At 29.4% G+C, this 26,015-nt stretch overlaps 1 protein-coding gene across 2 annotated transcripts; it reads right to left on the minus strand.

The window, feature by feature from the left end:
• Positions 1-7,887: 7,887 nt before the first annotated feature.
• Positions 7,888-23,649, minus strand: LOC135931039 (uncharacterized). 2 transcript variants are annotated; one of them, XM_065467901.1, is made up of 5 exons: positions 23,483-23,649; positions 23,377-23,437; positions 23,141-23,336; positions 22,816-23,070; positions 7,888-8,817 (listed from the first exon to the last, which is right to left on the minus strand). In XM_065467901.1, exons 3-5 carry the CDS (start codon positions 23,266-23,268, stop codon positions 8,028-8,030), a joined length of 1,173 nt encoding a protein of 390 aa, XP_065323973.1. In that variant the 5' UTR covers positions 23,269-23,336; positions 23,377-23,437; positions 23,483-23,649; the 3' UTR covers positions 7,888-8,027. The 2 variants fall into 2 exon arrangements, with proteins under 2 accessions (XP_065323973.1, XP_065323974.1); XM_065467902.1 differs by lacking the exon at positions 22,816-23,070.
• Between the last annotated feature and the right edge of the window lie 2,366 nt (positions 23,650-26,015).

The following is a 26,015-nucleotide window of genomic DNA, read 5'->3' on the forward strand; positions in this document are numbered from 1 at the left end:
AAATATTTCAAACTGTGGAAATCCAGGGAGATATCGGTTCACACTAGGTTACGTATTTTCAATTCCACAATCATCCCAATTCTCCTTTACGGCAATGATATATGGGAGATTACGAAAACAGAGATCAGGAGGTTACAGGTGTTCGTCAACAAATGTCTTAGGATAATAAACGGCATTTTTTACCCTAACATTATCTCTAATGTTAACCTTTGGCGGAGGTCACGTCACACTCTAGTGCAAGTGGCTTTGAAAAAGAAACGTCTGACCTTTTTTGCTCACATTCTGAGGAATCACACAAATAGTAGCCTGGTCCTGGAGGCGATCAATTGGTTATACTCATTCAACGGCAAAGTCTATGGGAATTATAAAACTTTATGGTTTTATAGGGCAGTTAAGGATATCTTGGATTTAAACCTCAACACGAATCAGTTTTTAAGGTTGAATAAGGATAAGAAATCAATAAATAAATTGTTGAAGATCAAATTATTTGAACCTCTCATAAACTGCTCCCTGACACAGGTTATTTTTATTTTATCTTCTTTATTTTACTTTTGATCCCTTTTCCTTTCATCTATTATTTGCTATCATTTTTCTCATCTTAAAGTTAGGTCCCCCTTTGCCTTTAAAATCTATTATGTATATAAGCATCTTATGGGTGTGGGCTGTGCTTATTTTGTCCTTTCCACATCAGCCCATAGACGTTTAAGTAATAGTCCTACTATTACGCGTACAAGTACGTGCGGCTTGCCCACAAACGTGTGAAGGGCTCCTCATTTTTATCCCCTTTTAATTTGTCCAGTTAGATGGATATTGAGGAAAACCTAACGTAGCTCTGTTGTATCCACAACTAGAGGGCGTAAACGTTCTATATCACGTATTCTTAAAAAAACAAGCCAGATGCCGTCATATAATTCAAAATATTAAATTTTTTTTACTTAAAATATATAATTTTTTTTACTTAAAATATAATATTATAAATATAATATTTTTATTACTTTTAAAATATAATAAGAGTGACTAAATTTAAAAATTATGCTTACATTAAACAAAAATTATGATAGTTATTTGATTGATATAAATATTTATTAAACATTTAAAAATAGAGATTTAAGAACTTATAAAATTAATAAAGCATATAGTTGCAAAATAGGCATTTTTAAAATATGTTTGTTACAAGGTTTTACAATGGATTTGATTATATAATAAATAGTTAATTTAATTTTAAATATTTTATATTAAGGAAATCATACATTATGCCAAATTTAGACGGAGAAGAAATCGAAGAATATTTAACAGATCCGGTTGCTCAAACCTCTGTTGATATTATAGATTGGTGGTCTCGAAACGCTAATCGTTTTCCAAAGCTGTCGACAATGGCCAAGGATTACTTATGCGAAAGCAAGCGAACGTATTTTTTTTCTAGCCGGCGTAACCATTACTAAGAAGAGGAATAGGATGTCAGCCACAACGTTAAAACAATGCCTATGTATAAATTCATGGGATGTTAATGTTTTAAATTTGCGTGACGAATTTTTGGTATAATTTGATTTTTCAATTATTTGTTATGCATATAATTTTTATTTTTTATTTATGAAAATAATAAAGATATGATAATGTGCCTTATATATTTTGCATTTGTAAATTTTTACTTATAAAATATAAGAGCCTACTTGCGATAAATGAATAATTTTAAATATATCATTTTTAAATTAAACTAGTTATTATTTCTAAAAAGAAAGGGGGGGGGGGGTAAAAATTTTTTAATTCCTAATTAGTAGTATCTCTGAAGATTTAAATGTTTTCCTAATTTTTTCTATGATATTCATTCTTAAGTATGAATATTTGGATTTTGTATAAGTCATCCACACAATTACCAAAGAAAAAAAATCAATTAAAAATTGTAATTTATAATGATGCATTAGTGGTAGAAAGTATTTAGGGGGTTTAGAAAAGCCCGCTAACACTCGCTTTAACAATCGTGATATGTAAACAAAATATTTGTAAAACTCAGAAATTATGAAAAATAATTTAAAATTTGTCAAGAATTATATTCATGATCTTAAATCAAATAATAATTAAAATCTTGTGTTAAATTTATAGTAGTTACATATTACTTAATATTTTTATAAGATTAGGAAAAATATATGTATCTGAATGTCTTAAATTTAAAAATGAGTTCCTTGCTCAATTTGCCCTGTATTTTCCTAGTTTCAAATGATATACCACTCATATCTAATACCAAATATTATAAACTAAGTTCAAGTTAAAAAAAAAGAATAAAATATAATAGCAGTATCAATATTAGAGGTTTGGAAATTTTTTTCTAATTATAAAAACTTTTTACTAGTCTGAAAATAAGTATAATTTTTTTTATATTTCTAGATTTTTAATGGTGGAGTCAAAAAGTAATGGAAGAAAAAATTTCTTACTGAATCCAAATATTTTATAACATCTTTCCAATATCAAAATTTTTTAAATAGGCTTAAAACAATTTTAAATAAAATTTTCCTCATTGGAATAAAATATAATTGCAGTGACACCTTATTACTAGATCCAATGGTTTTAGAAAATCTTTAAATATCCAAAACTTTTTACAAGACTTTTAAACATAAATAAAATGTTTTTTTAATTTTTACATTTCAAGCGTGGTGTTAAAAAAAATGGCAATAGAAATATCTTTATAAAAATAATATTTTAGAACTTTATAATATTAAAAACCACTAAGATTAAAAGAAAGTTTAAAACAACTTAAAGATGACGATTATGACAATTGTCACTTTTCTAAGGTACATATTCACTGAAAATTTAATTTAACATGTTTACAATATATATTTTTACCTATTTGCTTCAAAAAAATTCGAAAAAACTTAAAAATGACGATTATGACAATTGTCACTTTTCTAAGGATATTCACTGAAAATTTAATTTAACATGTTCACAACATATATTTTTACCTTTGCTTCAAAAAAATTCGAAAAACTTAAAGATGACGATTATGACAAATTTTAACGCAAGCCGACCCAGCAAGCCGACCCAATCGGGTCATGAGGCCCATTGGGTCGGGTGTGATCTATGGCTATGGGTTGGCTCGGGTTTAAGGTCGTTTTTTTTCGGCTCAAACCTTGCTGGGTTTTCGGCCAAGCCGACCCGACCCAGCAATTTAACAACACTACATCATGAGCTGTCCTTTGAACAAAGTTGGAATCAATATATCTCAGCATGTTTTTTCGTATAGACCGATATTGGTATATATAACTATATCTCGAGTTAGTTTTCACAATCTAAAGATTATGACCAATTATAAAACAATAACTACAAACATTGTTGTGTAGCATCCAATTAATCACGACTTATGCTAGTAACTGATTGCATTGCCCATTCAACTAAGAATCTGGCTAAAAGACATTTGATAATTTTTGTATTATTCAGTTACAAAAAGATCTATTATTCAAATTATGATAATATTCAAATAAAAATGTTTTATTAAAATTATTACTTTTACTTTATTATTGTGGTATTTGGACCGATGGGTCCCCCAGTCGGAATGAGAAAAATACAGTCCGTGATCGGGGGTCCGGGATGGTCGATGACGAGATCCAGGGGGCTTGGTTTTATCGTTTTAGTCATGGAATCACTTGGACAACGTAGTTAAAATAATATTTTCAAAGTTTATTCAACAAAGTAAAATTACAAAAAAAAATATCAATTTACAAAAACCACGAAAATAATTAATGATCCAAAAAGGTGTTTTGTTTTCAACCTTTATAATTTTTAAAACAAAAGGGAAAAAAAGTTGTTATTTAATCGCGATATAATCATTCATGAAACTGGTAAGAACCAGTTTCAAATGCAATATAAAAATAAGGTAAAATATATCAATTTCATAACAAAATAAAGGAAGATGGGAAAACAAAAGAAACAAGTAGAAAAAAAGAAATAAGTTGTACGGGACAAAGGGGGGGGGAGGTAGAACATAACACTCCTCCCCTCTTAAATACGGCTACCCTGCCGTCGGCGCCTATTTCATTCTTAATTCCTACGAAAATAAACCAAGACGGCATTCGCCGCACCGCTGGTTTAGAGCGGATTTAATAACGAAGGTAAACCCTACCTTAAGTCAATAAAATAAATAAAACGACATTCGCCGCACCGCTGGTTTAGAGCGGATTTAATAACGAAGGTAAATCCTACCTTAAGTCAATAAAATAAATAAAACGGCATTCGCCGCACCGCTGGTTTAGAGCGGATTTAATAACGAAGGTAAACCCTACCTTAAGTCAATAAAATAAATAAAACGACATTCGCTGCACCGCTGGTTTAGAGCGGATTTAATAACGAAGGTAAATCCTACCTTAAGTCAATAAAATAAATAAAACGGCATTCGCCGCACCGCTGGTTTAGAGCGGATTTAATAACGAAGGTAAACCCTACCTTAAGTCAATAAAATAAATAAAACGACATTCGCCGCACCCCTGGTTTAGAGCGGATTTAATAACGAAGGTAAATCCTACCTTAAGTCAATAAAATAAATAAAACGGCATTCGCCGCACCGCTGGTTTAGAGCGGATTTAATTACGTCTAACTTTTGAAAATACGTGGTGGAAATATAAAAAAAAGGGATTTGTAATAGGTGGATGACCACACAAAAAAAAAATCAATATATATATAAAATCAAAATACAATGTTTGAAAAAAAAGGTGTTTTTTTGTGGAAATACGGCATTCTCCTCCCCTCTTAAATTGGGCTACCCCGGGGTGGTAGGTCCAAGAGCTCTTGTGGGTTATTTGAAATTTGTTGAGTCTGTTTGTACGCAGTCGTTTTGTCTGGTACGTTGGGTTCGAGAAATGTGAGTACTTGGGCTTCTTCCTCCTTGTTGGGATCTTTGGTGGCTTTGAGACAGTTGGGGATGGGCGATTCGATCGGTTGGCGAATAAAGTGAGAACTTCCATGTTTGTTAGGGAATGGGTCGTCTATATGTGTTAGCTCTTCTTCTTGATTTTCGAGTTCCCGTCGAGGTCGGATATCTCGGCGATGGTATCGTAGGGCTTTTTGAGCTATTTCTACGTAATAAACGACAGGTCCTAGAACCTCTATTATAGTTCCTTTTTCCCATCGTGGGTTGGGAATGCTTGGGGGTGTTCGAACCCATACTAGATTTCCCTTTCTTAGATAGGGCTGAACCGGGTAGTATGTGGTGCGAAATGCTGATTTTTCATGGAGGAGGTCTAATGGTCGTCTGATCTCGCAACCAAGATATCGCATGGCTGGGGTTTGCTTCGTGGTTGGATGCGGAGTGTTTCTATAGGCTATTAGAAAGTTGGTTAGCTGGGTTTGAATTTCTGTGCGGGGAAACCCTCTTATAGCATTTTTAAAGGTTCGTACGAATCGTTCCGCTATTCCATTACTTTGGGGGGAGTACGGGGGGGGGTGTAGATATGGGTTATTCCATGGCGGTCACAATATTGGTTGAATTCGTGGCTGACAAACTGAGGTCCGTTGTCGGTTATGAGGTTTCGCGGATAGCCTAGGTGATTAAAAATGCATTCTAAAGCTGTTAGGAGGGCCTTGGATGTAGTGTTATTCAAGCGGGCTATTTCTGGCCATTTGGAATAGGCATCTACTAGAATTAGCCAATGTACTTTAATGTATGGGTCCAGCGAGGTCAACGTGTACCATTTCTCCCACTGTGCGGGCGACGGGCCAGTGGTGTAGTAATCTCTGGGGGAAGTTTTCTTTGAATAGTTGACAACGGTTGCACATTTCACTGATTTTTGTGATATCCTTATTTAATCGGGGCCACCAGACATAAATCCTCGCGGTTTCCTTCATTCGAAAATTCCCGGGTGTCCACTATGAATCTCTTGTAAGATAGCGGGTCATAAGGTTTTGGGAATGATTAACCGGGTTCCCCGGACAATTATATCCCCGTCTATTGACAATTCATCTTTCATGTTCCAATATTCTTGTAATTCGGTGGTTGTTATCTTGGGGGGGGGGGTAGCCATTTCGTATAATTTCTTTGATCTGTGATAATTCTGGGTCTTGCATGGTTATGGATTCTATTTTATCTCTAGTGAAGGGTAGGTCTTTAATACGGGTCTGTAGAATTTGGTTTACATCGGTTTCGTCTTGATGGTCGATGTTAGGTAGCGGTAGTCGGGAAAGAGCGTCGACATTCATTTTTGTGGGCCCTGTTTTGTAATGGATCTTGAAATTGAAGCCCGATAATGTTACTCCCCATCGTTGTAATCTTGCGGAAGTCATGGTAGGGATCCCAATTTTTTTCCCGTATATGGCTAGTAGGGGCTTATGGTCTGTGTTTATGATGAATTGTCTTCCTAGCAGGAATTGTCGGAATCTCTTAACGGCAAAAATAATGGCCAAGGCTTCTTTCTCTACGGTGGAATAGTTGATTTCGGCCTTTGATAACGTTCGGGAAGCATAGGCTATAGGTTTTTCGATATCGTTATCCCATAGATGTGATAGCACGGCTCCTAAACCATAAGCGGAAGCATCACAAGATAGAGTGAGGGTGGTTTCGAGGTTATAATTGCAAAGGATTTGGGGGGAAATCAATAGGGTCTTGATGGAATTGAAGCTGTCAGATGTGGTTTGGTTCCAATTGAACTTTACCCCTTGGTGTAATAGATCGTATAACGGTTTAGCTATGGTAGACATGTTTGGTATAAATTTTGCATAGTAGGTAACGAGACCAATGAAGGATCGCACTTCGTGAACGTTTTTTGGAACGGGACAATTTTTGATGGATTCTGTTGTTCTAGGACTAGGGGTTAACCCGTCTGCATTAATGATGTGTCCCAAATATTCCACTGAGGGTTGCGCTAATTTGCATTTTTTTAGATTTATTCTTAAATTAAAATCATCCAATCGTGTGAAGAGCTGATGCAAATTGAACCAGTGTTCCGCCGGAGTTTTCCCTGATACTAGAATATCGTCTAAATAAGTCACGGTCTTTTTAAGACCGGCTGTTACAATGTCCATCGTTCGTTGAAAAATCATTGGGGCGGAGGAAATACCAAAAGGAAGTCTATTAAAATTGAATAGGCCTAGATGGGTGCTAATTGTTAACAGTTCACTTGTAGTTTTTGTGACTGGTATATGGGTGTATGCTTCTTTTAGATCTATCACCGAAAAAATAGTACCTTCCTGTAGTGTTTCATAAATATCTTCGATTCGGGGGATAGGATAACATTCGGGCCTGACCCATGGGTTCAGAGTAACTTTGTAATCAATGCAAAGGCGTATGGAATTGTCCGACTTTTGAATGGGCACAACTGGCGATCCCCATTTACTGTATCGGCATTTACTAATAATCGCTTGGTTTTCCCAGTCCTTAAGTATTTGTTCAATTTGCGACTTTAGTGCATAGGGTACCGATCGGGGTTTGACGAACTGGGGTTGTGCGTTGGGAAGGAGATTAACGTCTATTTTGCTTGGGAAACTTCCTAAGGTATCCGAAAAAATTAGTGGGAAACTTTTTTTAAGCTGTTTAATTTCTTGATCCTTGGAGGTGATGTCTTGTAGGATCGTGGGTATCTTGTTTAGAACATCCCTACCTACTATGGAGGTGGGGGAGTTATTAATTACTAGGATATTTGTTGAATGTGTGCTGTCCTGGTAGCTTATTATTGCTGGGAAGTGCCCTATGGGTTGAATGTCATGTCCTGAAAATGATTTTAGAACTACCTGGGTGTCCTCCATTGGGATAAGGTTGAAAAGTATATTATGCGTTTGATTACTAATGATTGTTACATCTGAGCCTGTATCTATAACCATTTCTAATGGTATACCATTTATTTTTACCGTTACCCGGAACGAATGGTTTTTGTCGATATCCGCTTCATTTGTCATCATGTTTATGTGTTTATACTCTTTGTTTTCTACCTTTTTAGTCTCGGGTAGTACTCTGTTAGTCGCTGGGTAGGCTATTGCCGGGAAATTGGGTTGGGTCGGAGGTATATTTCGAGGAGTATACTGAGAGGAGTTATAATTGTTGAAAGTTTGTTTTATTGGGCAATTGAATCTATAATGCCCCACGTTCCCGCAATTGTAACAGGTTGGGTTATCATTCCGTGGGAAATTCCGACGTGGGGGTTGATAGTAATTCTCAAATGTTTGCGGGGTGTTTTGAAGATGTGTATAGTGGGTATGTTTATTTGGTTGCTGTAGGCGTGGTTTGTCGCATTATTTTGGTTAACGGCCATTTCCCAGGTTTGCGCAATTTTTAACTTCCCTTTAAACGTTATATTATCGGACGTGATTACGTGACCTCTTATTCCGGAGGATTGTATCCCCGCTCCGAATTGGGAGGACAGGAAAAGGTCCCAGCTGCCTAGATCGCACTGTGAGGCCAAAGCTATCAAAGCTTCCGCATATTCAGTAATCGTTTCGCCATCTTGCTGGATGCGTTGACGAAGCTTGTTGATTGATAGACCTTTGTTGTTATTATTGTTTCCCAAAATCGTTTTTACGTCCTCTATTGACATTTCCAACATAGGCCTTGGTGAAAAGGCTAACTTTAATTTTGAATATAGGCTGTGACCGCATGATGATAAGAATAAGGATAGTAAATTTGCCTCAGGTTGATGTCGGTGGATAAGCATAAAACGTTCGAGGTAATGATCTGTTGGTTCTTCCGGGTCGTAGATTATCGAATGTACGTTGGGCGCCAGTGTGATATTTGGATCGATGGGTCCCCCAGTCTGAATGGGAAAAATACAGCCCGTGATCGGGGGTCCGGGATGGTCGATGACGGGATCCAGGGGGCCGGGTTTTATCGTTTTAGTCATGGAATCACTTGGACAACGTAGTTAAAATAATATTTTCAAAGTTTATTCAACAAAGTAAAATTACAAAAAAAAAATATCAATTTACAAAAACCACGAAAATAATTAATGATCCAAAAAGGTGTTTTGTTTTCAACCTTTATAATTTTTAAAACAAAAGGGGAAAAAAAAGTTGTTATTTAATCGCGATATAATCATTCATGAAACTGGTAAGAACCAGTTTCAAGTGCAATATAAAAATAAGGTAAAATATATCAATTTCATAACAAAATAAAGGAAGATGGGAAAACAAAAGAAACAAGTAGAAAAAAAAGAAATAAGTTGTACGGGACAAGGGGGGGGGGGAGGTAGAACATAACAATTATTAAGTCTTAGACTATGCAAATGAGATGAAAACGCATGATAATTGTAGATTTTTCATACTTTAAGAGTTTAACGATCGGAATTTATCACTTTTTATTTTTCGCTTATAAATTTCTTAATTTTAATCTTTTTCTTATTTTTTTATTTTTATTTTTTTACCTTTTATATTAATTTATAATTGATTAATTTATAATTAGTAATATTTAATAAAGGAATTAGAATTTATATTAGTATTTAATTTTATTTCTTTTATTTTAATTTTAGGCTCCAAATTTCTCAAATATTACAATAATAATTAAGGATAGTACTTTTTTGATACTTGCCAATTCGCTCCATGAACAATATTCTCCTCCAGTGCTTTACGTCTGACTATTTTTCATAAATAACGAAAGTAAAATAAAAATTATGCTATTTTATCATTTTCATATTTTTTGAATATAAAAATGATACCCCCCCCCCCCCCCCATTTTAAAGCAATAAAGCACTGGCGGAGAAAAGTGACTAAATTTAAAAAGGGAACATGGAATGGAGGAAAGATTTTATAGATGATTAGAATCAATGATTTGCAACAACTGGCAACTGGAGAATGAATACTAAGATCAAAATTTTCAATCTAAACAATTTGTGATATGAGGAGCAATTTATTAATTTTTAAACAGTATCAGAATAATAAATAAAAAATTTAATGAGATATAAAAATGTAAATTTGTGTTTTTTTATAAGACAAATAATTTTTTAAGTAATTTTTTCGATAAGATTGATTATTAGATATCGAATTGATGTAACTGGGCAAAAATTTCCAAAAAAATATGATTATATAGCTGCATCTAAAATTTTAAAGGTTTTTACCTTAAAAATTTATAATATATTGCAGAAATATCGTTTAGAATAAAATAGGAGACTAGTGAAAACCCAGATCAAAATATCTAGATTTTTTAAAAATCTCTGGTGTGCTGTATACTCCAAAAAATACTCAAGGGTTACATTTAAAATATTTCTTTATAAGCTTAAATCAAATATCTTATATAATCATAACTAGTGATGAAATATCGCTCAATTTGTGCCAATTTTTAAAAAATATAACGCAAGCCTGAAGATTCTGCTCATAGGATGGCACAAAGGTTTGGACGGCTTAAACAATATCTGGCAAAAATATTGAATTCGCCGTATTAAAAAATAGGTTCAAATGGGGCGATTCTGTATCACTAATTACAACGTTCAAAAATATGAACCAAAGAGTCAAATATGAAATTTATTTATAAAATTAAATATAAAAATTCTTTAATTAATTCTAATATAAATAAAGAATAAAGAATAAATATATATTTAATAATTAATGTTTTAGCCAAGAATAGGATATAATTTTTTCATTTTCAAATTCTTCATTCATCATAGTTATGTAGTCCTATAAATTTTTAGTCATAATAAATCTGCAATACATTTAAAATAGACTAACTTTATTAAAAGTTTTCATTTTATTAATAATTGCATCAAAATCTAAATTAGAAGCTTTAGCTTTATCTAGCATGGTCATTTGAATATACCTACATAGTTTATAAAATATTTAATTAATAATCATATAATTCAAATAAATTATCTAAGTCTATAATGAGGTATTCTTCATTTTATGAAGTAACACAATTTTCAAACTTTTATTTAAAATATCATACTTAACGGCAAATATATTTGTTATATAAACATGTTTTGTTAATATAGTTTAACATATAAATAATAAAATTCAAACAATATCATATCTAGGAGACATTCATAGTTTAATTCATAAAATAGGGTTTACTAACTGAAAACACGTATGAGCAAATTATGTGTAAAACAATTTATATGTAAATTTAAAAAGAAAAGTTTGCATAGAAAGCAGCCTTTTAAAAATAAACTTATAAAAAGCTTAAAATTTATTTTTCAAATAATTTATAAATTGAAATATTTTTTTTAAAAAAAAGGAATGTAAGTATTAGAGATCTGCATAGTCTAGCTCAAAATTCCAAAATATCTTAAAAAGTCATAAAATTTCATAAAATAAATATTACATAAATAAATTTTTTTATAAAATCATAAATTATTTTTTTTGCAGACTAGGCGAAATAAGTTTAATTATACACCCCAAATAACCAAAATCAATCTTAATGGATAAGTTTAAAGCATTCAGATTTATAGAGATTATATTTAACCCACCTTTGACCCTAGTTCAGATATTGGTGGAACATATTCATCATTTTGATCTAGAACATTTTTTTTCACCTTGTTATGCAATTTACATATTTTAAGCTGTTATGTTTTATTTATTTTCAATATATATCAATTCCTAATTTGAATAAGCCCGTTTGGTTCTAAAAAATATGTAAACGATTTAACACTAAAATAAAAAATATATATAATTTTATAATGTTTAGACATTATTTTAAATGCATATAAGGAGTTTTTAAAGAATCTCACTCAAAGGATCAAGGATCGGGTAATTCCATATTAAATCACAACTTTTCAGCCCGACCCTTTTAATTTTGATAAAATTTTGCATATTGAATGAGCATCATGCTTACTTGGTACTTACAGTTTCTGAGATATCAGTTGTCAAAAAAGCTAAAAAATGCCCCTTTTCGAAAAATAAAAGGCTAAAAATTAGGATTGCACCGATCCATAATTTTTTCACCGATCCGATATTTATTTCATACATCATTGATACGATATTTACATAGATTTTTTTTCATTATTTTATATTAGGGCTTTGCCGATATTAATTATCGGATCTGCACCGATATTTAGCGTTTTCCAAAAATATCGGATCGAGCCGATACCTGTATAAACCGATCCGATCTTTTTACTTTTCTTTTTTTGTTATTTTATGTTATGTATATTTATTTTACATTATTATAATATTTTCTAAAAATTTTTTTTAAAACAATGCAAAACAAATCAACCACGATTCGGCCGACCCCCTTAGATTTTTTTAAAATTTGGTAAGCAAAGAAAGGGTAGTGTAGTTAAGAAATAGCCAAAATTTTAGCCTCGTATCATATATATTTTTGGAGATATTAGGGTTCTATCTGCCTTCATTCAATTAAGCATATCTTAAAAACTACATAATTGTAAATAACAAATTTAATATCAAAATTACGTAGAAAGATTCTACTTTTAGATAAAAAAATTTTTTAATTTTTTTTCCAATTTTCGGTCATTTTATTTAATATATAAGGACTAAAAACAATTTTTTGTAAATAATACGACCTTCAATTTTTTTAAAAAATTTAGTAGACATTATTAAACTCTTTTAAATTTATAAAAAAAAATTAATCTGGGACGCGGCCTCTCAAATCGATAAAAATGTTTAGAAAAGTGTATAAATATTGTCCCGAAAGGGGGCGTCTTTGTATAAAATTATATATTAATCAGTTTTTAATGGTTTTTCTTGGACTATTTGATATAATTTAAAGGATTATTCATCTTGTAAGTGAAAATAACAATAAATGGGGCTTACGTTCAATTATAGAAATTGTATATCGATAAAAGAAATTCAATTTATTTATTACTTTATTTATAATTTATTATAAAATTTTTTGCGCATATAACATATATTTAATGAATATTAATAAAATATGTTCAATTAAGTTTCGAGTTCTTGAATATATGAATCAGAATCTTGTGCATTTCATATATGGCGCCCTAAATATTAGAAAAATTGATATAATTTAAATATAAAAATCTAATAAACAACTCACTTTTAAAAGATTCTAATTTTTTGGTAGCGCATTTACTTTCTTGTGACAACAATGTATAACTACGGCCAGTAGCAGTTAACAGTGAAACTAATGTTAAGATATGACATTTGGGCAAGTAAAGTGTCGTCTATACTTGGAAATGTAAAGGAATTAGAAGGTCCGGGTGGGTTAAAAACTTTATATATATTTCTTCCTGCTTTTAATTTTTCACTAAAACAAATTACGTTAGGTATCCTGATATTTCTTCAATAATTATACTTTCATCATTATATGATAACTATTCTATAGTACTTTCTATTGAATTGGAATACATTTTACTTTTAAATTGATGTAGATCTGTTGGAATCAAGGTGTGTATTTTGTGTATTCCTGGTATAGATCTAGTTTTTGAAAATCTTTCCTTGAGTAATAGATCTTCGTAATCATAATTTATTTTGGTCATCTATTCAAAATATATTACATTAATATTTTCTTTATTTAGCCGTACAATTCATATGATGTGGTTATTTACTTTGAGTAAGGCCTTGTAAACTAGCTCTAGCGGCTAATCTTTTAACAGTGCCACCAATCCCATCACAAACACTTTTCCCGTGTGCTATAGCAGAAAAATGCCATTTCGCCTGTAACCCGAAATCCATCTCATGATGGCAAATATTACTAAAATTTTTACGATTTTTATCATCGGAAAAATAAAAAATTTTATTTGGCCTACAAATTTTATTAATTAAAAAATTTACCAATGTTTTTTTGAAATTATGTACTGCTATTGTATTGTGTTGCAAAGATTCGGATATCATTACATAATTTAGGCAACAAATATTGGCAAAATTATCTTTATAATATATAACAAAAGGGTGAGCAGTGGATTGAGCCCTATTCCAATGATAATTTTGTACTTCATCCTGAAGTATAAAGCTATAGTTTTCTTAAAAATAACATAAAATTAAATATTGGTCTTCGTCTAAGTTCAATTTTAGATTGTTTTGATACAACGATTGTTGCGTTGAAATAAAAAAATGGAGTAATAAAGATTCCATTTTTTCAAAAAAGGCATTGATAAATTAACCTACTGGTTTGGTTATTGTTTCAAGAGAGGTTCTATCTACGGATAGCCATTGTTAGTATGTTATAAATTCGATGTCCTTAGAACGAAACAATATTTCTATTTGATCGCGTAAATGTGTTGACCCTGGACAATTATCACATTTGCCCATATAAACTGGATGGTTGAGGCGAATTACAAATTATTAAGTGTAAAATATGTTTGTATGTTTTAAAGGGCAAAATATCATTGGTTAAATTGGGTAAATTTGATCCAATGATCATTAATTTAAAATTTTGGTGGTAGCTGCAATCACATGCATGTGTACCACTACCTCCAACGAGTATACAATTTTTGAGCGAATGCTTGCAAATTTCGAAAAACCAATTTTAACATCAGGCCTCATTTCTTTAAAAAATATATGAATTTCTTTCAAATTATCTAAAATTAATCTCTTATGTATGGTATTCTTTTTTCCGTCTTTGGTCAAAATCGAAACGCAATCTTTCTTGCCTGGCATGATTCTGCTTATTTCGTCCATACAATAAAATTCTTGTACAATTTTAGCTGTATATTCGTCTATAGTTTTTCCAGGCTTGGGGTTAGTTGTTGATAGAAATCAAAATACCAATAAATTAATTAAAAAATGAATTAATATAGTGAGCATGTATTATTGAATGATTAATCAATTTTAAAATTTTTATTTATTTTATTGATTGAAACACTTATTTATTGTTATTCTAATTTAGTAAGGCTATGCCAATTTTAGAAAATCCGATCCAATATTTATATTGTTTTGGGTTATTTTATGATAATACTTTATTTTGTATAAAATTTCATAATAATAATAAATTAATATTTGTAATATTTTAAAAATATCAAATTATTTTAAAAAATTGAGTAGAGAAAATTTTGATATTATTTTTTGGCGTCTATGAAATGCACAAGATTCTAATTCATATATTCAAGAACTATAAACTTGGTTAAATATATTTTATTAATATTCATTAAATATATGCTATATGGGCAAAATTTTTATAATAAATTATAAATAAAGTAATAAATAAATTGAATTTCTTTTATCGATATACAATTTCTATAATTGAACGAAAGCCCCATTTATTGTTATTTTCACTTACAAGATGAATAATCCTTTAAATTATATCAAATAGTCCAAGAAAAACCATTAAAAACTAATTAATATATAATTTTAAACAAAGACGCCCCCTTTCGGGAAAATATTTATACACTTTTTTAAACATTTTTATCGATTTTGAGAATGAAGATGGCCGCGTCCCAAACCAATTTTTTTATATAAATATAAAGGAAGAGTTTAATAATATCTACTAAATTTTTTTAAAAAAATGAAGGTCGTATTATTTCCAAAAAATCGTTTTTAGTCTTTATATATTAAATAAAATGGCCGAAAATTGGTAAAGAAAATAAAATATTTTTTTTATCTAAAAGTAGAATCTTTGTACGTAATTTTGATATTAAATTCGTTATTTACAATTATGTAGTTTTTAAGATATGCTTAATTGAATGAAGGCAGATATAAAAATAAGTCATTTTTGCCACTTTGAACCCTAATATCTTCAAAAATATAAATGTTAGGAGGCTAAAATTTTGGCTATTTCTTAGTTACATTGACCTTTCTTTGCTTACCAAATTTTAAAAAAATCGAAAGGGGTCGGCCGAAAATCTCATTTTTTTGCTCATTCGATGTGGAATGACCCAAATGCACAACACTTCCTTAATTTTATTTGTTTTTTAAATAGATTTATAGTAGAGTTCTTTTATAAAAATAGGAACACCCAAAGTTTTATTTATTTTAAATCTTTTTAAATAATAACGCCTATTTTGTTATTTATACTTTAAATAAAAGTTTTTTAAATATGGAATCTGAATTATGAAAATATTACAAAAGGCAATGCAAAATGCGTTATCTGCGGAATTCTATTTTCACGGAAAAGAATAATGAAAAATTCATTTAATACTATCAATATCCGTAAACATTTAAGGCGATTCCATCAAACGGCATTCGAAGAGCTAATACAATAAGAACGAGAAATATTAGAAAAAACAAATCAATTTTTTTAAAAAAAAGAGCCCTGAAAGTCTGCCAATATCAGCCATTCTTAATAAAATTTGCATATCTTTATCTTAGATACAGATGCAAGTATCTTATATATCAAATAAGTACAAGATGCAAAAGGATCTTGTATCTTAGATATAAGTATTCATGGTTCTGCCCAACTCTGCTAATAATGTTATGATTATAAGTTTAAGCTGAATAATAAAATTATTGCAATCCTTAAATAATTATAAGAGTTTATAATAAATTAACACTATATATCAAGCCTTTCAAAAATGAATCGAATATTCGTATTGCTTATTCAATAAGTTATTCGAATAACTAGTTTTATTCAAATCGAATTACTTTATCTAATATTCGAATTCTGAATATTTATTAATGTTTTTTTTAAATTTAATCATTTGTCATTTCTATTGATAATCCGTCAATAAGACAAGTGATGTGGTTAATAAGGTATACATCTTACTTTTTTTTAATTCTCTGTAAAAAATCCTATATCATATTAAGTTTATGTTCTTTAACAGAAGATTTATAGTTTTGTTAAATGCTCGAATTTTAGCCAATTTTTAAAAAAGGCTAACTCAATATTTTAGCCAGAAAAATATGGTAATTCCATCACAAATCGACCAGCGATTCGGCCAACCATCTCAAAAATGAATGAAACTTGTCATGTTAGTTATTTATGTTGTAAATGTCAATAAAATTAAAATTTTAGAGTGCTAACTCAACCAGATCCAAAGATATATGCCTTCAAAGTCGAAAATCGTGAAGTGCGTGATTTCATTAAATCTTGTTATTTTAAAAAATACTTAAGATAGAGTTACAAATTGTAGATCATTTTATAGCCCTTAAAATTTTACGTTGGAATATATAAAAAAAATTAAAAAATTTCAAATGTTTTCTTATTTCCGGTAAAAATAAAAAATTAACATTGTTAGGAAGGGATTTTTTTGGGGTGTTAATATTCACTAAAAATGTTTATTACCTTTATATTAAAAGATTTATTAAAAAATCTCGATAGCCATTTTTGTTTTTTTATTTTATTTAAATTTTTATTATTTTTATAAATAAAAAAATACAATATAGATGGCGTTATATTAATTTTTTTTATAATATAATTTTTAATAAAAATATGAATAGTAATGTGATTAAAATTAAAAAATAAATTGAGTATAACCAAGAATGATATCCTGGGGCGATATGTAAGCAGCCAGCCCATACAGATATGATTTTATTAGGACGCTATATTGTAAAATAAACATATTTTAAAATTTTATACACAAACAATATAAAAATATATACCTCTTGTTTTAATCTTATCCCATTTTGTGCTTATTAATAGAATTTCTTGAGACGATAATTTGTAGGTATATCCTGTCACTGTAATAGGATCTACTATTGTTATTATTTGATTAATAGGTAACCATATCTTTTCCGCAATTGTGGGGTAAAAGAAGGATAGTGATGGTCCATGGGATGTTAAAGAAAATATATATCTCCTCAGTAATTTCATTCTTTTTTAGTACTGTGGCTAACCACCAAAAATCGTCATAAACACATGTTACGAATCCTTTAATATCGGCAAATGACAAATTATCGGCATTTGAGATATTGTTAATTTGAAAGTCCTCTGCATATGAATTTATTTTTGACTTAAGTTTACTTAAACTCAAAGTAAATACAGCATGTATTTCCCGAGTTCCTGGAATGGGACGAGCTAAATTGAATCTTTCTCGTAGTTTAATCTCTTGTAAATTGTATTGTTCGATGGTTATATATGTAAAATTTATGGCATGTTTTGTTTTGCAAATTGATATAAATCAACTAGCGAAAATGTGTCCAGAACTGATGTGCTGAAGGTTTGAACGTGCTACTAATCTTTTTAATGTTCCGCCAAGGCTATCACATGGACCTTTTCCATGGGATGTAGCTGAAAAATGCCATTCAGCTGCTACACCAAAATCTGATTCATGATAACATAGATTTTAAAAAAATTCTGTTTTTATATTGCGCAGCTGATCCGTAAGAGCTGTAATATATTTTGTTTGGCTTTTTGCTGAATTGATTGGTCAAAAATTTTATCATTTTAGTCTGGTATAAATGTACTGCAATAACATTATGTTGAGGTTTTCTATATTGTCATTATTATTATTGTAACATTTTTGTATTTTATGTTTCGGCCAACAAATATAGTGGTTGAGAGAATTTAGAGAATAAAATAAATAATATAAATAAATTAACTACTAATACTTTATTAATTAATATAAATACTAATTACATAATTATAACTAAAATAAGAAATTAAAATAATATTAAAAAAATTAAAATTAAAAATTAAGTTCGTAAAATCATGATCATATTCTTAAGTAAAATATTACCGATTATATATACTTTTGCATCGTTTTTACTCAAATAATCTAATAAATCGTTTCGTTATTCTGTTAAACAATCGATTTGAATATTACTTCTTTTGAATATTACTTCTTTTTACTCTAATTTAATTCCAAGTAATTTACATATTACAACACCCTTACGCTTAGATTAGACCCCACATCCTGCGAAATACCAATATTGTTGTTTCTTGTCTATGATCTCTTAGCACTGACAACTTGATTAACGCATGCTTTTAAACGATATATGATTGCTAGTCAACGATTATCTATACTACGTCTTAAATTCTCCTGATAAATTAATTTGGTCTTTTGCTTGTTTGTAACGTTCTTTTGTAACTAATGATCATTGCTTTATCTCGATCAACGATGTGCGATACTTGATCTGCCATTTTCCCGAATTTTTGTTTCTTAGATCATCGATTTTGTATCTTATACTAAAGTTTTGATAAGCAATGGCGATAATTTGTCATCGATTAACGATTGCAGACCACTTGTTCTACCTAGTCGCTTGTCACTATATCAACTTCGTCTTAAGATCCGACAAATATTTCTTTTATCTTTTGATCTCAAATAAAAATTCGATCTCTACGTGAGCTCGATTGCGGCATAAAATTTCTAATGACGAAAAACCGTTTCTCTTTATGAAGATTTTTGGTTAATCCACAACCTAATATTATATATAAACGATAACTTGTACCTATAACGATCTCTTGTGACGAATTCTTTTTAGCTAAACGACTAACTATTCTTTTCCGAATTACGATCATTAATATTGATACCATTGTTTTATTGCTCTCATTCTTTGTCTTATTGTCGATAGTCATTTCATACATCCCCTACCCCCTTTATTTAGAATTTCTTTTCAGAGTTAATTAGACTGAATTGTTGAAATTGCCCTGTCGCCTCCACTCTCCAACATCATTGTAAAATAATGAAATTTTTAGGATTGGGAGATTAGAACCGTTGTCAAATAAAGAAAAGTTAGAACTAAAATGATACTAAATCTTTATTAAATACTTAAATATAAGTTAAAAACATAATCAAAATAAAAGAAAAATAAAATTAATATAAATTAAAAATTAAGTTCGTAAAATCATGATCATATTCTTAAGTAAAATATTCCCGATTATATATACTTTTCTTTCCTATTCATTTGCATCGTCTTTACTCAAATAATCTAATAAATCGTTTCGTTTTTCTGTTAAACAATCGATTTGAATATTACTTCTTTTGAATATTACTTCTTTTTTCTCTAATTTAATTCCAAGTAATTTACATATTACAACAATTATAATATGCTATCATAGGATAGATTGTGGCTTGATCATTATTCCAGTGGAATCATTGAAAGCGTCTTGGATTATAAATGCATATTTTCAGAGAAATCACAAATTATCATAAATTCATTTGGTTGTTAAAAAATGTTTAAGTTTTGAAATATATAATGAGATTGGTAGCGATGATAGGAATAAAAAAAAATAAGCTGATAAAATCGTTATTTTCAAATAAAAACGATAGTGGATCCACAACAATGAAAGGATATATCTACAAATTATGGCCTTAGAAATTTATATTAATAAGCGCCAAATTATAATAGTTTGAATATAAAATTTTAAAATATGTTTATTTTACAATATAGCGTCAATAAAATAATATCTGTATGGGCTGCCTGCTTACATATCGCACCAGGACATCATTCTTGGTTATACTCAATTAATTTTTTAATTTAATCACAATACTATTCATATTTTTATTAAAAATTATATATTATAAAAATATTTTAATATAACGCCATCTACATTACATTTTTTTATTTATAAAAATAATAAAAATTCAAATAAAATTAAAAAAACAAAAATGGCTATCGAGATTTTTTATTAAATCGTTTAATATAAAGGTAATAAACATTTTTAGTGAATATTAACACCCAAAAAAAATCCCTTCCTAACTATGTTAATTTTTCATTTTTACCGGAAATAAGACTACACTTGAAATTTTTAAATTTTTTTTATATATTTTCCAACGTAAAATTTTAAGGGATATAAAATGATATATAATTTGTAACTCTATCTTAAGTATTTTTTAAAATAACAAGATTTAATGAAATCACGCACTTTGCGATTTTCAACTTTGAGGGCGGTATATCTTTGGATCTGATTAAGCTAGCTATCTAAAATTTTGATTTTATTAACATTTACAACATAAATAACTAACATGTCAAGTTTCATTTATTTTTGAGATGGTCGGCCGAAAATCTCGTTTTTTTGGTCGATTTGACGTGGAATCACCCATTACCTAAGCATCGAGGTTTCGATAATAGATTTAACCTTCTGCATAAAATATTGAGTTAGCCATTTTTAAAATAAGCTCTACGAGGTGTTTAAAAATACCAGATAATTATAATCAATTTTTCTGTTTAAAATTAGATGTGTAATAAAAAAAATTTGTCAATACACTTTCATATGAATTAATTTAGATTTTTTTAAAAAACGAAGTATTATAATAATCGGAATCGAAAACAAATGTAAATTTTGTTATTTTATGAATATGAATAGTAAATTATTTGATTTATTTAAAGGAATCGAATATGAATAATGCACTATTGAAATCGTTTTTGAATAGGCATACTATATCATTTATTTTGCATTAGGCACAAAATGCTAGATAGGATAAGATCCTTTTTACATATCTTTGGAAAAGATTGTGATCATGATTCGACAAAGGATCAATTAACAACCCTGTATATATATAGCAGTTTTTGTTTTCATATTGATTTGTGTTAAATAATCCATTTAATTATTCATATTCTGATATTAGAACATTGAGAACTCAAATGTAATTATTTTTGTAAATTCTTACATTATTGTCTAATTTTTATAATGTGAGTTAGATCTGCAAATAACAGCTCGGCCCTGACCCAGCCAGAAAGGGGTTAGGGCCAGCAGGATCGATTTTTTAAAAATAATTTAGGTTTGAGCTGGGTAGGGCCTAATATATTTTTAAAAATAATTTCAGTTTGATCTAGGTAGGGCCTAATATAATTTTTTTTAATTTTCAGGCTAGGTTAGGTCGGCCTTAATTTTTAAATTTAATATCATTATATTTTGCCAAATAAATTGATATATTTTAAAATTATTGCAAGCAAAAGGTGATAATATTATTTATTTGTAAAATATTTTTTTTACAATCTAAAAAAATATTAAATTTTTCAATATTTAAAGAAATTTGGGCCGCCATGACAAATAGTTTACAATATGATATATTATATTTTTACTATTAATAGTTTTTGAGATATAAGGATTTTAAAAATTTTACAGTGGCTCTTTTTTGTACCTATTAGCCCCTATATCTCGAGAACCACGTGTGCTAGCGAGCTAAAATAAATGGCTTTCTCATATTTTTTATCTATCTAAATAATTCCAGAATTTTTAACAATTTTAAAAGGGGTCGGCTGGCTCTTCTATTTTATTTTGGGTAGAGATTTTTGGGATAAATAAATCCATTCAAGATGGGACCAGGCAAGTCAAATTTTTTTAAAAAAAATTCAAGACAAGCTGGGTTTGAAAAAGTAGACCTGATGCAGACCACAAATATGATTTTTAAATCTAATAATATATTATAATTATTTATAATTAACAAACTATTTAGTCTAAACAGCATTGCAGAATTGCTAGTTATATTGGGAAAAAAACTGTTACAAATGATTTAATTGCAAAATATCCACATTTTACTTTTCAGATAAAATTAATTTATCATGCAGAATATTTAAAAATTTATTTTGATCATAACTTTAAAATTATATTTTATTCCTTGAAATTCAGAAAGAACTTCAGAAGGGGTGTGGCCAATATTTTCAAATGATTTAGTGTATAAAGTGCCATAGTTAAATAATATAGAATGGGTCATTGGTGTATTATAACAGAAGGCATAATCGATGTTCATTATGTCCAAAAATAAAACATAGAAGGCATACAAAAAAATATGGCATAAATCTCTATGAAATTTCTTTTTAGATCCATCATCTTAATTCTTGAACATAATTAAAAATGATATAATTTCCTTTTATTTTATATTATTTTGATTATTAATTTAAATTTATTGGAATAAATAAATTTTTTCTTGGTAACATATTTAAGCTCTTGGTGGCCCGAGGGAAAAATTTTCTAGAAAACTATAATATTTTTAACAAAGTGAAATTTACTTCTCTTAACCCAATAATATAAAAAAAATATTTTTAAATTCAAAAAATCACATGGGCAAATATAGGCTAAGAAAATAAATATTTTCAAAGCCTATGTTAAATGATATATTTATATCCCATTTCAAAAAATAAGTCATAGATAATTAAATGCTAATTATCAACAAAATATTAATAAAAACTTACTCAATTCTATGCAAATCATTATAATTATCGATATGTGCTTTAATATCATTTGTGTCCTCCTCTATTGCAACATTGTCAGGACCATATTCATGTTTATATTTTATTGAAATTTGTTTCAAAAATAATTTAAGATTTTGAGCAAAGAGAATGGCAGCTTCTGAATTCAAAGGACTTTCTCCAATTGAAAATGAATTTATGTTATAGAATATATCATAGATATATTGTATAACTTCAACCAATCTATTTTTATTTTTACTATATATTATTATATTAATAATAGCTATCTATGATTTTTCTTATTAAATAAATAAAAAAATTTATTTACTCCCAATTAGCAAATTTTTTTCTTAAATCTAATTCTCCTGTTGTGGGATGAACTTGAGGGTGAAATGGAGGTCTGCAAAAAAATAATCTAGCTGGTTGCTCTTGTTGATTTGGATAATTCATACACATTAATATAATAAATTTAAAAGCACATCCTTTATAAACACCCTGATTTATTGTTATTATGCCATTCCATACTATTTTAAATATATATTACGTCACCTAATCAAGAATTACTTAAAGGACAATATGATGATGGGATAACAAAAATATTGGGTATTTTTGATTTGGATATTAGCTTACTAAAAAAGATAGCACATCAATTACATTTTTATAATTTTACATTTCCGAAAATACGCTGTAATATATGTTAAATGTAGCAAGAGTATTTTTTTTAATAATTTCATATTTTTGAATATGGTCCTTTATAAATTTTTTATAATTCTGGATATTTGAAGGTTTAGCATTTTTCGTTAATTTCATCCCTATGTTTATCATTCTTTTCTTAAAATCGGCAGTTTGCCAAATCACGTGACCTTAGATCTAATACGTTAATAGGTCAAGTGACATTTGACATATGTCAATTTTATAACACAATCATTCCACTTATTATATTTTCTAACAAAATTTTAAACACATTATTTTAAAATTACGTAATACGTGATAAAAAAAAGTTTGATCCCTCGACAAATATTGCAGATAGATATGAGGTTGGGCAATAGGGGTTTCAGGATTTCTATCTGCAATATTGGTCGAGGTAGACAACCTGAAATCCACGACAAATATTGCAGATAGAAATCCTATGAGGTAGGGAAATAGGAATTTCAGGATTTCTATCTTATTTGTTGTCGTACTACTTTTACTGACATTATCTTGAATAACGAATCTTTGGATATAGCTTATATTACTTAAAGCATAGCTTTGAAGTGTAGTAAAGGAGTAATTTAATGTAATATTTTATTTGCATATTATGTGTTATATTTGTCAGTTGCAATGATTATATATATATATATGAATATTTTATTATATGTTTTATAATGTATGGTGAGTTTAATAATTATATCCGATAATCTTTCCAATATTTTATGTATACATTTATCCATAATATAATAAATTCCTTGATTTCTACAATAACAAAAACTTCAAAATAGAAATACCTTTTTTTGTCACAGAGAAATAAATACCTACACTTTTGTAAGAGCTCGACAGAAATCTCAATTGATTTCTTCATATCTAGTATTCACCGAGGGTTCGATGATGTCAAGGCATCAACCAATATGATCTGTCAGATCACAAAATACTCATAGCAAATATCACCATAAAGAATATATGGGGTTATCACAGCGGAAGTAGACAAGGTTCAACTGGTTCTAGTGCTTATCCCTTGCGAACAAATATAACACGCAAACCCTATAAAATACAATCACCGAAAGATGCAAGACTTTTAGATCAAATATTAAAAGGGAAAGAAGCTAACTTTTTATATGTAATCAGGCATGAAAATGTAGAAGCATGCTGGAAACTTTTCAAATGAGATCTTGCAGAATCATATAATGTTTTTCCAAATGTGAGTTTTTTCTCTAGGTACGAATGGATGTCTAGTGATACCCTAGAAAAAATAATCAGTTAGGAATAGAGAACGACTCAAACAGTGACCTATGGAAGTACATACAAAGACTACTACGGAGGGATAGACGGATCTACATCGCGAAAAAAGCCTTTGATATTGATAAGGATATGAAAGAGAATAGGATCTACGACGCCTACAAAAAATTAAAATATTTCTACAAACCTTGCAGTTTTAGGAAACTCCCCTCAAGTTTTAAATAATGGAAAAGTAATCATTGACCAGGATGAGCAAATAGCTTTATGGCTTGACCACTATATGACGGTGTTTGATTCGCGGAAAGCAACACTACCTACTAACAAACGCAATTATCACCTCACTCCAGTCTGGGTTCTTTCTAAACGATACTAAACGTAGTATATTAAATTTAAAAATTAAGCCCGACCTAACCTAGCCTGAAAATTAAAAAAAAATATACTAGGCCCTACCTAGATCAAACTGAAATTATTTTTAAAAATATATTAGGCCCTACCCAGCTCAAACCTAAATTATTTTTAAAAAATCGATCCTGCTGGCCCTAACCCCTTTCTGGCTGGGTCAGGGCCGAGCTGTTATTTGCAGATCTTTAACTCACATTTAAAAATTACGAAAAAAAAGCTCCGGGGCTGGATAATATTACAGCTGAATACCTAAAAATAGCTCTTAGAACAACTTATTCCTTTCTTTTAGCCCTCTTCAACAAAATATGGGAGTGCGGAAATACTCCGGTAGAATGGAACAAGTCCTTCATATGTAATTTCCCCCAAACTGAAAACCCACAGAAATTTACCGATTACCGTGATGTTGCCCTTGCATCCTGCGTATCAAAGATATTTATGGTGCTATTAAAAAATAAAATAGTATCATCGAAACCTCATCTTTTTCCTAAATATATATGTGCCTATAGGCCTAACAAGAATATACTGGAGCCCATACTATCCCTAAAAATAATTATACAGAAGTGCTACAAATATAAGATAAAGCTTTTGAGAATGTTAATCATGAAGCTCTATGGGCAACGCTGTCAGAATGCGGAATTGAACACAAAATAATTTCTCATTTAAAAAAATCACTATTCTAATTTATATGCTTGTTTGAAAATCAATGATAAAATTCTCCATTCTTTAGATAAAAAAAAAAGGTGTAAAACAAGACTGCACTCTTTCACCTCTCCTTTTTAATATCATAATCTATAAAGTCATAAAAGATACACTCGGTGCTGCTGATTTAGTCGATTTAGGGTCAAATGAGAGGATACATTTCGTAAACA

The sequence above is a fragment of the Gordionus sp. m RMFG-2023 genome, chromosome 1 (assembly GCF_954871325.1).
Source record: "Gordionus sp. m RMFG-2023 chromosome 1, tfGorSpeb1-WG-v2, whole genome shotgun sequence".
NCBI lineage: Eukaryota > Metazoa > Nematomorpha > Gordioida > Chordodea > Parachordodidae > Gordionus > Gordionus sp. m RMFG-2023.

Coding starts and splice junctions, on each gene's coding strand:
- LOC135931039 (XM_065467901.1), bottom strand. CDS start 23,268: ATGTGTATGAATTATCCAAATCAACAAGAGCAACCAGCTAGATTATTT. Junction 23,071..23,140: donor AAAAAATTTGCTAATTGGGA/GTAAATAAATTT, acceptor AATAATATATAG/TAAAAATAAAAATAGATTGG. Junction 8,818..22,815: donor AATGATTTGCATAGAATTGA/GTAAGTTTTTAT, acceptor ACGTTGTCCAAG/TGATTCCATGACTAAAACGA.